This window comes from Euprymna scolopes, chromosome 3 (assembly GCF_053919585.1).
Source record: "Euprymna scolopes isolate OS-2025 chromosome 3, ASM5391958v1, whole genome shotgun sequence".
Classification (NCBI taxonomy): Eukaryota; Metazoa; Mollusca; class Cephalopoda; order Sepiida; family Sepiolidae; genus Euprymna; species Euprymna scolopes.
The window spans coordinates 59,543,024-59,559,850 of record NC_136484.1 but is presented as its reverse complement, the minus strand read 5'-3'; the positions used below and the strand labels follow the sequence as shown (position 1 = coordinate 59,559,850).

Genomic DNA, 16,827 nt, shown 5'->3' with positions numbered 1-16,827 from the left:
TTGGTTTTGATACTCCCAAATTCGGAGCTATCTCTTTACAACCCTTCCTTTTCATAACCTATCATACTTTTCATAAATCAGTCCATTTTCTGTAGGCTGTTTTTGAACCCAGTCAACAACGGGTACTTTTGCTAGTATATATATATATATATATATATATATATATATATATATATATATATATATATATATATATTACATAGAAAAATGTGAGAATGAAAAGTAATATGTTGTTAAAACTTGAAAAGAAAGACAGGATATTTCTAGTAAAAATGATAATAAATTTATAACTTAAAATATTGCAGCATTAAGAATTTTTTTTAAATTCAATCTAAGATTATATAATCAATTCTTAATTAATACTGCAATATTTTAAGTTATAAATTTATTGTATTTTTTACTAGAATATCTTGTCTTTTTCTTTTCCAGTTTTAACAGCTAGTCCTTTTACTTTTCCATGTTTAAATCTTAACTATATTACTTTTCATGCTCGCATTTTTCTATGTAATCCATAATTTATTCAGGCTTTGAAATAAAATTTTCTCTCTCTGTTTCACTTGTTACCTGTGAATTATTAGTGACAATACAGCTGAACGACAGATCGGAACAGCAGTAAATTATTAAATACAGTTTTTTATATCCTGTTACGTCATCATCTCCGCCGTTCCCAGCCGATTTGAGGTAGCATAACAGATTGGGTTGCTATGGTAACCAACAGCCAATAAAAAGAAACGTCTCTCCGTTCCTTACAGATTCTAAGAAGTTTTGAACACAGTAATTTTATTATAACTTTTGTTTTACTGAACGAAAGTTGAATTTTTCTTTCAAAATATAGCTGAAAAGGTGACCTATGAACTGTAGAAATTGTTTAAAATGTGGTTGCAAAATGAGTGAGCGGTGAAGTTTTAAAGCAGTTCTAAATGAGTAAAACACTTAACCATATATTAAAAAATGGTAGTGTTTGAATGATATACACGCATTGCATAATATTAATATGCTTAGCTGTTATTTAATAAAATCCGTTTTACCTACTACCACTAAACGTTTTATAATTGCTTCTGTAAGCATATTAAAAACATGCTCGTCTCTCTCTCCCTCCCTCTCTCTCTCTCTCTCTCTCTCTCTCTCTCTCTCTATATATATATATATATATATATATATATATATATATATATATATATATATATATGCGCATTACATGATATTAATATGCTTACCTGTTATTTAATATGCTTTCTGGAGCAAGTGCAGATTTTGTAAAGAAAAAAAGTTGTGGAAACCAAGCTGTATAAATAGCTACAATGTCTAAACTGGTTTTGTCCAAATGCAATTTCGCTTATGTTTCACAAATAACAACATACAAATAAGCATCTTTCTTGGCATGAACATTGAAAATAATTTGTCCAAATTTGTCTTAATAAAAAAATCATTGTGGCATGATGTTCTTAGTTACAAATCTTGCATGATAATTTGAGGTCGACGTTTTGTTTCTTTTTATTTAAATAATGATATCACACGTCTGTTTTCCTTTCATTTTATTTTTTATTTTGTTTTCATTGATTTATGTTTCTATTCAATGATTTTTAACATTTATACAAAAATGAACTCGATATTTCCAATTTTTAACAAATTGGGGTTGCAATGTTTAATAGATAACTCAAACCTAGAAGTACTTTCCGTATCGTGTTGGCCGTTACTTTTTAACTATGTCGTTATGTTTTATTTATTGCGGACTATTATCCTCATCTTTTTGGTTGTTTCACAGCGTTTCGGCCAACTATTCCTCTGGCCTTCGTCAGGTGGTAACTGCGATGGGATAGGAACTCCGAATCTCCTAACTGCATCCACAGCAATTACTGCCTTCGATCTAACCACGTTTTTGGCCAAGTAAGCCTCTGGTCGGCTTTGGTTAGGACTGAAACCGCAATAAATAAAATTAATAAATAATACTCATCTCAATAATGAATTCCAATTAAATAATATATATGTCGTTATGCTTGAAACCTATCGGACCCACACACTGTCTGGTACCGCTGCAAAGGAACAAACAAATAAAACGGAAAAGAAATAAAAATCCGACTCTGTATAGTTTTAAGTGCAAATTCATGCTTCCTCCAAAACAATGTATTTCATTGTATTTCCAAAGTTTTTTTTGCACACACATTTTTAAAAATCTCTGTCAATGCCATCTCACACTGGCGCTAGCCAGCGCTTTCTTGCCCTCAACTTTCATGCATCCATCTTGCCCGGTCCTCAACTTACTTTTCCTTTTCTTGTGACACAAGCTTGCGCACACTTGCTAATTTGCATACATGCTTTAACAGCTCCAGCTGCTAATATTTTTGCTAGCCAGCTATCTTTTGACTGCTGCTGATTGTCTCACATGCTGGTACATGCTCTGTTTTATATATATATATATATATATATATATATATATATATATATATATATATATATATATATGTATGAGTACTTAATTTTATCACATAAATTAATATATGAAAATATAATTTTATGCGTAAATTTTCAGTATTTACTTCAACAGTGCTCAATACATAGATAGAGCTAGGTAGTAAGTTATAAAAATATATATGGCAATTAAGCTACACAGAATATTCCACGTTTCATAAGCCTAACAAATTCTCACGAGAATGAAATGCGGAATATTCTGTATAGCTTAATTGCCATATATATTTTTATAACTTACTATATATATATATATATATATATATATATATTTACTTGTCATCCATTTTTATAAAAATAGAATCGTCAGATCGTTGAGACAAGATTCAAGCAATGAAGCAGACATATTTATATATACAGTAGAACCCCGGGATATGGCATTAAAAATTAGTAACAAAATACAGTATAGGATATAATACACATGTATATAATCAAATAACACTGTAAATCGGGGCAAATGCCGTAACCAGGGGCCGGAAAAACATTGTATTTCACATCGTAACCTGAAAACAACGTTCTATTTTTTTATTTTTTTTAATTTAACTTCAGTAAGTTTTAAGATATCAAGGGGCTCCCTCCTGGAGCTAACACTTGATTCTGTTATAATTTAAATTTATATCCAAGGGCTCTTTTAAGAATAGATGCTGTTCCCTTTATGGCTGCAATTTGTATCTCGTTACAGCTTGGTCTTCCAGGGATTGCTTCTAAGTATTTCTGAAGGTTCTTTTTTTATTAAACCAGTTGCTCCTATCACAACCGGTATTTCTTTCAGAGACCATGTGGTTTTTAGATCATTTTTTACATCCTGATATTTTGTTATCTTTACCCGTTCAGCTCTATTAAGGCCAAAATCATTTGGGACTGTGACATCGATCATGAGCGCAGTTCTTTCGGGCTTGTTCCATATTACAATGTCTGGTTTGATAGCTTTGTCTTTTATGTATCTGCCCGCCTGTATGTCTTTGTCATAGAACACGATCACTTTTCCGTTTGATGTTATCGGTGGTGGTTCATGTTCCCAGATGTTCGTTCCTCTGTCAAGTTGCATCTCTCCACAGATCTTCCAATGGAGGTACTTACATACTTTGTTGTGACAGGCAGTGTAAAGGTCATCTGCCAAGAAGATTAGGCATGCAAACATTAGGTGGCTTGGGCTCTCAATTGCTGAGTGGCCAAACCGGAATTGGCCATTTGCTTGTAGGCCCGCCATTTTTTTTAATCCATTTGTGAGTAAGCCCTAATCTTGACTGGCTATAATGAGTCTTTCCTCATCAAATGGAAGTCTCCCGCTCTTGAGCCATTGGAGTGAAGCATCTTTGTCTATATATTCCTGTTTAAGCTCCTCTGGGAACTTTCCTACTCTTTTATGTTGTTCTCATCCTTGTTTTTTTGTGTCTATTTCGATTTCGGTGTATTTCTTTCTCTTTTTTTCTTGCAATCTGTGTTGCTGGTTCATCTTCGGCAGTATTTTCCAGTATGACACCACCAAAGTTTTCTACTATATATATATATATATATATATATATATATATATAATTGTGTATATTTAAATTCACCCATCATCTATTTTTTAAAAGATGGAATCGCCCGATTGTGGAAGACAATATGCAAGCAAGCAAGGTCCACAGTTTTATAATTATATAGATAAATCTTATTCATCTAAATATTTAAAAAAAAGTATAGAAATTGTTATTTGCATATCATTTCTTTTTTTGTGTTGTGTGTCTGACGATCATTGTTGATGAATTTATCTCAATTTTCCATTTTCTGGTTCTAATTTGTGCCTTTTCTTTTTTTTTTTATTACATCTTTGTTTTTTGTTGATTCTGCATCACTCATTATCACTTTAGAGTCTGACAATTGTTGTTTTTCTTTGTATGTCTTCAATGTCTTAATTACTGTTCCCTCCATCAATTACCTATTCATTATTAGAGACTTTCTTGCTTCAAAGACTTCTCTTTTTATAGACTTAAATATACTTCTCATTTACAATTGTCAGTAAAGATGTGTGTGCGTATGTATGCTGTGCTAGTTTTAGAGAGGAAAGTTCAATGTTAGTATTAAAGCTTATGTAGAGCTCACTGTCTCGTCTTCTCTCTCTATAACTCTCTCTTTCTCTCTCTCTCTATCTCTCTCTATATATATATAGATATAATTTTCTCTTTCTCTCTCTCTATGTATATATATATATATATATATATAGAGAGAGAGAGAGAGAGAAAATTATATCTATATATATAGAGAGAGAGAGATGGCGAGACAGATCGCTTTCTCTCTCTCTCTCTCTCTCTCTCTCTCATATATATAGAGAGAAAGAGAAATTTATGCTTGACGTCATGTTTCAAAACATGACTTCAAATGAATGGGAAAACATTATCAATAACGTTAGAAATTATTTTAGTAGTGCAAAATTTATTTTGCTTTAACTATATATTATTCTACATAATAGGATGGGTAACATTATATGTTTTTGTAAACTTCAAGATTTACAGAGGGGAGGGGGCATCAAAACTGTACCCATGTCATCCACTGAAAGAAAAAAACATGAACGGACATTTATAACTATTTATTACTTACACCCGTCCTGCAACAAGTATTGTATATATATATATATATATATATATATATATATATATATATATATATATATATATATATATAATATATATATATATATATATATATATATATATTATATACTGAAATTTCATAAATTAACTCAACTTGGAAAACTTATGACAGCTTGATATTTCAATGTATAGTGAGATAGAAATGAGTATTTTATTTTTTTTGAAAAGATATAAATCGTTTTCAAATCATATTCCGAATGCAAAATACACATTAACATTAAAGTTGTCAGCGAAGGTTGAGGACATGTATTGCATGGAGAGAAAACGTTTCTCCACTTTTTCTTGATTAATTTTTTATTTCTGCATCATAATCTTTATTAAATTTCTTTTTTTCTTCTTTTTCTTTTTTCTCCGTCAGTCTTCCTCAAAATTCCAGCACATCCTTCATCTTACACGTAGGATATGCAGCCCCACACGCCAATCATCTTTCTTGGTAAGTAGTTTTTGGATTATTATTTTTTTTTTTTTTACCTTCGTCATATTTGTTTTTTCAGTTTTGAAAAGTTTCTAATTTTAGTTTACCTGTACAGGATCCAAAATGGTGACTGACTCTTAAACTACTTGTTACATAACACTGGAATTAACAGGAAACAGTAATCATACACCAAAGATGGTTTCTAACGAGTAAAATCTTTGTTTGGATGGATGAATGACGCATACAGAAATATGTCTGCAAGTTGAAATGCAAAATGTTCATTTCAACTTGCTGACATATTTCTATTACTTTTGCGTATGCGCAAATTCATTCTTCAAGCTTTAAGTGGCTTATGGTTTCAATTAATGTTATATTTAATAGATATTTGACTCTATAACAAATAAAAATTCTGCATGAATTAAAATATATTTAAGAATATTTTAATATAAATTGTTGAAAAATTAAAAATCCTCAGATTTAATTTTAATTTACCATTAAGATTATTTGCCCCAACATTAATTCAGAAGGAATTGTATGAGAAATGTTTTTATAATGTAGTACAAAAAATATTTGAACACGGTTGAAGATTAATTTTTTAAATTCTTAGGAGTTATAACTTTAATGAAGGAGAGGACAAATAAAAAGAATAGACAAATTTCCCTTTGAAGTTAGAATTGTATAAAATTTTATAAATGTTCATTTGTTTATTTTTTTTAAAATAAACTTTTTATTTTACAGCAAAGAAGTCTAACTGTATCATTTTCAGTATCATGTTTTTGGAAACTTTTCATTCAGTATAAAAATAGGATAGCTTATTTGTGTTTATTATATTATTAGTATGACTTTCACATTTCATTCAGTATGGTATAGTTTTTTTTTTTTTGTTTGTTTTTTTTTTTATTACATTTTCACCCCAAACAAGGCATAGTGCCACTTTGATGTAGGGAGCTACTATCGAGGACGACATAAGTTGCAGGGATACAATGTAGGGAGTTAAGCAGCAAGATTTCTGTTCACATTACACTTGAACTTCTGCATGTCAGTACAGTTGGGGAAGCAGGAACCCGGAAGGGAATTCCAAAGTCTGGCAGTTCTGGGGAAGAAACTATTAGAATAGAAGTCTTTCTTACATTTAAAGATCTCTACTGTGAAGGGGTGGGACTTTGCTGCTTGTCAGGGTTTTTGGAAGAATGGACGTCGAATGGGTACAAGAGCTTGTAGTTCGTCTGAGTGAAAGTTTGTATCTGAAAATTAAAAAGTACCCCATCATCCCACCCCAATGCATATAAACTGCTATAAAATTTTAAGTCTTGTTAAAAAAAAAAAAATGATCCATTATTATTACATATCAATTTGAAATGTTTATCATATAATCAATGGAATCCTCTGACATAATCACCAACTCGGAGATAAATTTATTTTTTAACAATTCGCCAATAGCTTCCCAAATTGTGTGGACACCGCATCAACTGATTTCATAAGAAAATCTTTTGATAACTAATTAGTCCTCCTATATTAAGGTTCAAACAATTTGAAGATAAAGGTAAATAAAATAGGTAGATTAACAGTTGAATGGGGAGTAGTATGAGAGGATTAGAAATCACCACATATTACCCAGTCATTGAACAACAGCCAACTCAGATAACTACAATTCTTTACCATTTGTTAGGCACATCGTTCATGAAGTCAGAGGGAAGTGAAAGTTATGAGGCTGCCCCCTCTATTTTGTCCTTTATTTTTCACATTATGTGAACAATATTTCTGATAATGGGGAAGAAATGTTTTCTGGGTTAATTGTTTTGAGGGAATAATATTTGGAGATATTCACTTGTCTTGTAGTATTAATTACTAGCCTAGGTGCCCGGCGTTGCCCGGGTGTTTGTAGGTAGGCATTGAGCAAAAAAAAAAAAAAAAAAAAAGTTGTAGGAAGCAGGCAGGCTCGAACCTGTGATGTGAAGGTGGAAAAGAAAGTGGAGGTGTGTGTAAAAGTGTTAGTTGAGGGAAAAAAAAGTGGTAGTAGGCAGGAAGGCTCGAACCCGTAGCTCGAAAGAGGAAAAGAATGTGAAAAAAAAAAAGTGATGCGTTAGCTGTTGCACCCATCGCCAAACCGGAAGTGACTTAGGCTTAAATTAAGGCTAGACAATCAAAAAGAGGTGATGACTTTCGAAAATATCGGCAAAAAAAAGTGACCACTCCCTGTAGAAAAGTGCCCAGTTGAGGGTGAAGGAATTAATATTTAATTAATAATTTTTCGATATTTGTCATCCAAAGAATCAGGCTTCAAAATTATACCGATTTTGTGAAAATCCGCCGCCTCTGTCAAAAGTTTTTGTGAGACATACATACATACATACATACATTTAAACAGACAGGTGAGATTTATATTATAGATTATTGAAGATTCTCACCATTATTCAAACATCAATCTATTCCTGTCAATAATCCTTATATTTGAGCATTTTTATTTTAACCTTAATAAGTGCTGACTCATTACTAAGACTTTTTATAAAGTTCCCCGTGAAATCAGTTGATGCTGTTCCCACTCAGATTTTAATTAAAACCTCCTGTGCTACACTATTTCATATTCATTTCTTCTAAGAATTATATTTTGGTAATAAATTGCAGACACTTCAGCAATAGGGAGTTTCCAAGAATTCTTTTTTTCTCTTTCTCTCTCATTCATATATAGAGAGAGAAAGAGAGAGAAAGTGGCAGTAAAAATAAAGAGACAAGTGTATGTGAACGTGTATTCCATCATATCCTCTTACTTATTGTATATACTTCATAAATGTGCACATATATTTTTAGAAAAATAACATGTTTTTTTAAAAGATATTTGTGTGTTTGCACATGTTTAAATTATATCTTTCTTTATACAAAGTGGAAAGATACATTATTGAATAGGAGAAAAGTATATATTTATACACACATACACGTACATATATATATATATTAAAATCTGCATATACATTTAAACATGTTATTGTCAGTGTATGTGTTTTGAGAGTTTGTTTGCTGTGTGCAGTTTCAAATAAAATGCTTTCATTCAAGTTTAAATCTGCATATTGCAATTTTTATCTCTTTATTCCTTACAAATTTTGGTAAAAAAAAAAGTTTATTTGCATAACAAATGTTCTGCAAGAAAATTATACACTTATTGCAATGAATTAGAAAGAAACAAGTAATAAAAAGAGGTAAGAATTGCATTCTGCAGATTTGCACTTGAATGAAAGCATTTTCTTTGAAATTGCATTTTATATATATATATATATATATAGATATATATATATATATATACACACACACACACATATGCATACAAACATGATGCCTCCATTCAGTCTCAAGAGACAATGGACACCCGTAAGGAGAGACCCAAGACTAATTGGAAACAATGGCCAGATAATTAGAGAGCACACACAGCACCTGGAATTCCCAAATTGTCACCCATTTTAATACTGACTAGGCTCAATGTTGCTTAACTTCAATGATCTTTGTGTCAACGTGATTATACTATAACTATATATATATAGTCTTTGAAGTTTTTAACATTTGAAACCACACAAAAAATTATTTTTTATCATTCATTAAAAAAAAACATCTAGTCAGTAAGTCATTTAATCACCTGCAATCACTGCATCAACTCTCAAATTTACTATAATACCAATTTTTATATTTTTTAAGGGATCATCAGTTGTTTACCATGAAACACTGTTTCGGGGATTTATATATATATATAACTTTGCCAGTTTACTATGGTTTTGCAAGTTGGCCTTCGGGACAAGATCAAAGTGTAGTATCTGTTCTTCAGGTGCTGCACTTCTATTTCTTGTTCTCTTTCGGTGGAGGAGAAATCCTTCACGACTGAGACAATTTTTATTTTTGTACCTTTTCTCCACGTTAAAAAACGACCCGAGTGTCTAACTCTGTCCCGTGGGGAGGCATAGTAAATAGGTACTATGGTTTTGCAAATTTTATGACTTGAAATACTTGAAAGATTGATTTAAATTAATGAAATTGAATGTATATGTGTCCAGCTTACTTTAATAATCACACTTGCAAATTTATTTTTATGAGCAAAGAAAGGGATGCTTAATCTCAATCTTAATAACTAATAATTATAATACGGAAAGGAAAGAACAATTATGCATGCAAATTTAATTTTTATGAACAAGGAAGAAAAGGCTTAATCTTAATAATGACTAATGATAAAACACATAAGAAAGAATTCTTTTCACTTTTAATAGAGAGAGAAAATATTTCCTTTGTTTTCATAATATTGTTGTTGTGCTTTATTTACCAATTGAAGTGAAACTTATCGCATATTTCTTTTCTTGTTAAAATTTACCTGTGTATTTGTTGTTTGAGTAAGATTTAATTTGTGTTTATTGGTTTGTTTTACCTCGACTTGTTTAATTTTATTTTTACAATAAATTTTACCTTTCATGTGACAAAAGCAGAAAAATAATTCTTATAGTTAAAAATAAATGACTGTTCTCTCATGCAACACCGGTTAGTTTAAAATGATATAAATTTTATTCATAACTTTGTAAACATGAAACATTAACGTTTTAGTCACATCAGAGATGCTCTATGAAGTAGTTTTTTTTCTCTTCCTGCAGAACAGTGTGCGAACTAGTCTACTTAATGATTCCAAACAGAAGCGCATGTTCCCATATGGAAGTTCTATAGCAAACCCCTCTCCCAATGGTTTACTTCTACTTGTGCAGCTGCCATTGCTCAAAGGCAGCATGCTTTCTGCAGATTCATCCAACATAAGTCCAGTACAAATAGATAAAAGTATATAGAAGCTGGAAATGATTATATGAGTGAAATAGCCACAGGCAAGAAAAGGCATACAAAAATCACCAGAAAACATAATGAGTAAATAATGGTCAATCAACAATTCCCCCTCTATCCAATAACCACGAGCTTGTTTGCATAGCAAATAAGAAGGTCAACCTGCTTGCCCGACAGTTTGCCTCCAACTCCACTTTAGACCCAGCAAACACTCTCTCTCAAATTTCTCTTTGCAGACAGGAGTCACATTTGATGAGCTGAAAATCACCGTTTCATGACTGCACATGCACAGTCGTGAAACAGTTGACAGTTAAAAATCTGATGACCCCCCCCACCACCACCAAAGTACCAATTTTTTTAATTTTGACCCCATAGCAGTCCTTTTTCAGATGAAAACTGATTAAAAAGTTTTTTTTACATGTCTGAATACTCTATATACCAAATTTCAAGCCTGTAGATCAAAAATTCGCTGAGTATATAGGTTGAGAAATGTCCTCACAAACACACATACATTCTCGCTTTTTTAGACATATAGATTTGTATATGTATGCATATAATGTTCCTCACTTTAGTAGTTTTGACATTATCATTTATTCTTATTTCTTTTTCATGGATTCATTTGAAAGAAGTTCTTAATTAAACGGTCCTTAAATACTATAGAACATAGAACTTCTTTATTTGTTACCTTTTTAAAAAATAAATCTTTAAAGAAATAATAAAAGAAAAAAAAAACTAGAACAAATACCATTAGAATAATTGCTTTGATCATATTTGAAACATTCATGTTTTAATAGGTTTTCCATAGCTTTCGTTTTGCCTTTTGGCCAAACATGATTATTGATGAATAATGCCGTTTCTTTTCATGCTCTTCAGGAATGCCAAAGAAAGAAAATTCTTTTGCGCTTGTTAATTTGCTCCTCACGTTAATTTATTTTGCGTTTGTGTTGTGTTGCCATTTCTTCTTTTTTTCAGCTACCTACTTGGAAAATTTTTAAAATGCTTTAATGGTGTCTAAAAATAATACTCAAATTCGAAGAATTCACATCATTAAATAAAAGAAGAAAAAAAATTCCTCCAAAGTTTGATTGTTTCATCACTCCGTGTTTCAACAAGTTGCACTTAATAAAACTTGTAACTAAGGTAATGCTGTGCGGCGTCGTCGTCGTCGTCATCATCCGGAAGCTGCTGTCATAGATTGTTCTGATTTCACAATCTTTTTGTCAGTTCTCACTCAGTGCAGAAACCAACTCGTCCAAGACGAAAAAGTATGTTCTCTTGTAAATCATCCCACTTTCGTATCCAATCCACATTGCCCCCACCCCCTGACAAAGGAGGGATTGGACCTAGTAATTCACTTCCATTCATCCGTTCGTTTGTCTGCACTTCTCTCAATAACAACACCTTGAATTCTTTTGAAATTTTGCACAAACATTAGTCATGGTTGAAGTAAATTTTTGCAAGAACAGATTTTCGGGGATGACTCTCGTTGTCCCTCTAGGGGCCATTTTAGAAGTAAAACGGCCCCAAAATCGCATACTTTTCTCAATAACCACTCCTTGAATATTTTTAAAATTCTGCACAAACATTAGTCATGATAAAAGTAAGTCTTTCACTCGTGGAGAGGGACCCTGCATGTTCGGTTTGTTGTTTCTAAATTTTTCTCATGTTTTTATATATAAAAACTCAATTTATCTACATTTTGGAAGTAACTCTCTTATTCGATTGTTTTTTTTTCCTTATTTCTATGATCTATTATACGGAACAATCACATTGACACACCGGTTGTTGCAAGACTATCGAAGTTACGCAACGATGAACTTGGCCAATACCAGATGGTTAACCATTTGAGAACGCTAGGTGCTGTATGTGCTCTCCGCTTATCTCAGCATTGTTTCCAGTCATTCTAAACTTATATATACTTGCAACTGAAATTAAAACAGTGCCAACTTAGGAGAGGTGTTATTGGAGATTGTGCAACTCTTACCACAATAATTTCACATGCAGGCACCCTCCAGTAGGTATTCATATTCTAATAAGACTGAACGGAGCCGTTTTTTTGTTATCTATTAGTGATAATCGACTTCTCTAAATATATTGAGTTTGTAGATACTTGATATAGTACCAATGAGTCACGACTTATCAAGGCTAAAACTATTTGAGGATAAGAGTTAATGAAATGTATTGTCAGCTAAATGATGAAGAATGTTATGAAATGATTGGAAATAACGAAGAAAATTTGATTACTTACGAAGACAGGATAATAAATATTTGTTGACATAGGATTGTAAGCCCATAGAGAAGCAGTCCTATGGTAATGTGATAGATAGGAAACTCTTGCAGAAAAAAAGGCTTTGTTGATAGAAATTCTATTCTTTTTCAGTGATGTAGGAAGACGAGTTCTTGCTGTGAATGTCTTACACAATGGAACCAAAAATTAGTGTTCAGTCAAGCTCCTTCATGTAAATAATGTTAAAGGAGAGAAAGCCTAGCAACGTTTCTTTTGTGAGAAATAGGTTTAGATAACAGTAGAGACCCCCCCCCTCCACTAGTTTGCAAAGTGATTTTGTACTTTTTTAAGGTTGTGGTTTCATAATTAGAAAACTGTTGTTTCCAGTTAATTAATTATGTTTAAGCTGTGACTTCAGTACAAAGAAGTTGCAGTAAAGGACAGATTAACAGTGATTTTTGTCACTAAAGCCCTTTCACCCCCCCCCCCCCCCAACTGTTATTTGTTACAAAAGAACAGAAAAAACAAAGCAGCATTAACTCTGGGCATGTTGAGCTAGCTTCCTCTAAAGGAAGAAGTTTCTAGAGAATATTAAATTCATAAGCATTCCCCAGTCATACGTATATCCCGACTAGGGGAGATGACACGGTTAGGTTTTTGTAGTTCTTGCAGGGAAGTTCAAACGTTCTCCTACATACAGCGCCTGGTATTTACAAATGGTCACCCATCTGGTATCAACGTTATTTAAATTTGGTGATCTGATGAGAACTGGTGTGTCAATGTGATTATGCTTGAAAGGTATGAACTTCTGTTATATACCTACATTCTAGAAACAAAAAAAAAAATAAAAATAAAGCAAATGTAATGTAGATTTATAGAAGATATCATTATTTATTGGTTATTTTTGTACATCATCAGTTTAATGCTGGCTAAAGAAGGCGAGGAGAAAGTTGATGTAAGAAGTTGGGCAGACTAGGTTCATCGTCTTTTTTTCTTTTTCTTTTTTATAGTCTGAGGTTTTGGAATTCTAGGGACCCGAGTCTGAGGTTTGGAAATTTTAGAGATCCAAGTTTGAGGTTTTGGATTTCTAGGTATCCACATCCAGTTTCTGAATCTGAGGTTTTGGATTTCTAGAGGAACTGAGTTTGAAGGTTTATAATTCTATAGGTCTGAGATTTTGTAAATTCTAGACGTCTGAATCTGAAGTTTTGGATTCTACGGGTCTGAGGTTTTGGAATACTAGTGTTTTAGTAGTACATTTTATAATAGTGGGAGTTGTGATTTTTAGAAATGCAACTAAATGGGACTTTTGTAAATTCTTTTAGTCAGAATATTTTGAATCCCGGGACTTAGAGTTGGGCCCTGAGCGTGACAGACTAACAGATTGACCCAACCCTCTTATAGCGATCAACACTCATTTAAAACAATCAAGATGATAAAGCAAATGTTTTATTTTGTTTTCATTTAAGCTGTGATTTAAACAAACTTTTAGACAACAAATGGTAAGCTGTGAGGAAAGTTTTTACTGCGAGACGATAATTCTTTAACTTGGTACAATTCACACAAGCATGTGATTGAAGAATTGCTTAAAAAAATTCTTGGAATTTATGACGCAAGTTTTTTTCTTAAAAATTGCTTTTCTGTTTGTAAGAAGAGACAAAAAACTTGATTCATTATTGATTGTTAATCACCAAATATTGTCGAGGTGCCAATGAGTTTTGAGCCTACCAATTATTTTTCCTTCTTTCTCTTGCTTGTTATAAATAGTTTTGTTGATTTAATTGCTGTTTGCCATCCTTTAAATGTTTATGTATATATAAACTGAAAAGCAAAAGAAAGACAATTTTATTCATGTAGACATTGATTTGGAAAAAAAATATAAACAGAAAATTTTTGAATAAAGATACCTATTACTGTACATCTGCTTTATTTTCATATCTCATGCTGAGGTTAGACCCCTTTTGAGACTGACTTCTAATTTCTCTGTGTAAATATATATTTGGTTACTTGTGCGTATTTTATATATATATATATATACACTAGCAGATGTACTCGGCAATGCCCAGTATTAAACTTAATGTTAAATTCCTTATAAAAAATGAAAAGAAACTGAGACATGTGCATTATATTTTTTCTAAACAGTTCACTTCTTGTAAGTAAAAAAAAAAAAAAAAAATCAAACTGAGATCAAAACCAAAACCTGAAAACAGCGAGTCAAGTACGATAACCATTAGACCAGCATGACACAATTTTTACAAAATGTTTTCAAATTTACTTATTCTTAGCATAAGGAAGTTATCATGTGATAGATTTGCACATGCGCAGTCATGAAACAGTTGACAAAGAGATAAAAATTTAATGACATCCCCCCCCCCAAGTACCCATTTTTCAATTTTAACCACTGATGAAAACTGATTAAAATGCTTTTTGCATTTCTGAATACCCTATATACCAAATTTCAAGTTTGTAGATCAAAAATTTATTGAATTTATAGGTTGAGAGTTGTCCTCACACACGCACACTCACATTCTCACTTTTAAAGATATACTAGCAGTCCACCTGGTGTTGCCCAGCAGTAAAATATTCATAAATGTTATATTTTTAATCAATACACAAGCTGAGACATGTGCATGCCGGTATTATGTTTTTTCTAAACAGTTCCTTTCTTGTAAGTAAAAAAAAAAAAATACTTTAGCTGAGATCGAAACCAAGTATGATAACCAGACTAGCTTGACACAATCTTTACAAAGTGTTTTCAAACCTACCTATTCTTAACATAAGGAAGCTATCATGTTTCATGGCTGTGCAGGCGCATTCATGAAACAAATGAAAAACAAATAAAAATCCGATAACTCCTGAGTACTAATTTTTCAATTTTGACTCCTTAGCAGCCCTTTTTTCAGATGAAAACCGAAGAAAAATTTTTCCACACCCCTACATACCCTATATACCAAATTTTAAGTCTGTAAATCAAAAGTTCAGTGATTATATAGATTGAGAAGTGTCCTCATACACACACACACACATTCTCACTTTTATAGATATACTAGCATGGGTGCCCGGCGTTGCCTGGGTGTTTGGAGGTGTGTGTTGAGCCAAAAAAAAAACTGCCGTCTTTGCTGTTACGACCACTGTCAAACCGGAAGTGACATAGGTTTAAATTAAGGTTAGACACTCGAAAAGAGGGAATGACTTTTGAAAATATTGGCGAAAAGAAGCAACCCGTCCCTGTAGAAAAGTGCCCAGTTGAGGGTGAAGAAATTAATGTTTTTAGACAATTTTTCGGTATTTGTCGTCTGAAGGCTCGAGCTTCAAAATGGTACTGATTTTGTGAAAATCCGTTGCCTCTGTCGAAAGTTTTAGGCAGACGTGCAATCATACATACATAAATTTATATATTTGTAGCTCACATTTTCGGCCCAAACCGATTAAAAAGCTTGCCTTATCTCTGAATACCCTTTATGTAAAATTGCAAATGTTTAAACCAGAAACTGTTTGAGTAATTTGGTAGAGACTGCAGAGGTAAAATTTTTAAAACTTTGACCCCTATTATGACCCCTTAACATTTATTGTTTTGTGCTCAAATCAAGTTATTAAGTTAGATCCATGTCCAATGAACCTATATCTAAAATTTCAAGTGTTTAGACCCAAAGTTGACAGAGGAGTTTGGTAGAGTTCTCAAAGGTCAAATCGTTGAACTTTGACCCCCTTAACAGCCAAATTTCTGACCGAAAACCGATTACAAACATTTTCCCAAAGCTTACTACCCTGTATATCAAATTTCGAGTCTGTAGACTTAAAATTGAGAGAGTTATTGTGTAGGGAAATCTACACAGACAGACAGATACTTTCACTTTTAGAGATATATAGATTAGCAGGCCGCATGGTGTTACCCGGTAGTAAAATACACAAATATGATATTTTAATTAATGCAGATTTCTTGTTAATTATAAACAGAAATACCATAGGTATTAAACGTAATGTTAAATTCCTCTAAAAAACATTGTTGACAAATAAATAAAAATCTGATGCCCCTTCCCCATGTACAAATTTTTCTATTTTAACCCCTTAGCTGCCTTTTTTTTTTCTGGATGAAAACGGATCATAAAGGTTTCCACATGCCTGGATACCCTATATACCAAATTTCAAGTTTGTAGATACAAAGATTCATTGAGTAGATAGGTTGGGAAGTGTCCTCACACACACATATATTCTAACTTTATAGATATACTAGCAGGCCACCCGGCGTTACCCAATCATAAAATATGCATAAATATCATATTTTAATT

The 16,827-nt window shown here is 32.2% G+C and overlaps 1 protein-coding gene across 2 annotated transcripts in view; it reads left to right on the top strand.

Moving 5' to 3' along the window:
• The window catches only part of LOC145255794 (branched-chain-amino-acid aminotransferase, cytosolic-like), a 1,034,811-nt gene that overhangs the window by 79,407 nt on the left and 938,577 nt on the right, over positions 1 to 16,827 (top strand). For both annotated transcript variants that reach the window (XM_080114482.1, XM_080114489.1), the window contains exon 2: positions 5,455 to 5,529. In XM_080114482.1, coding sequence (XP_079970608.1) covers positions 5,455 to 5,529 — 75 coding nt within the window. The remainder of the gene's footprint in view (positions 1 to 5,454; positions 5,530 to 16,827) is intronic.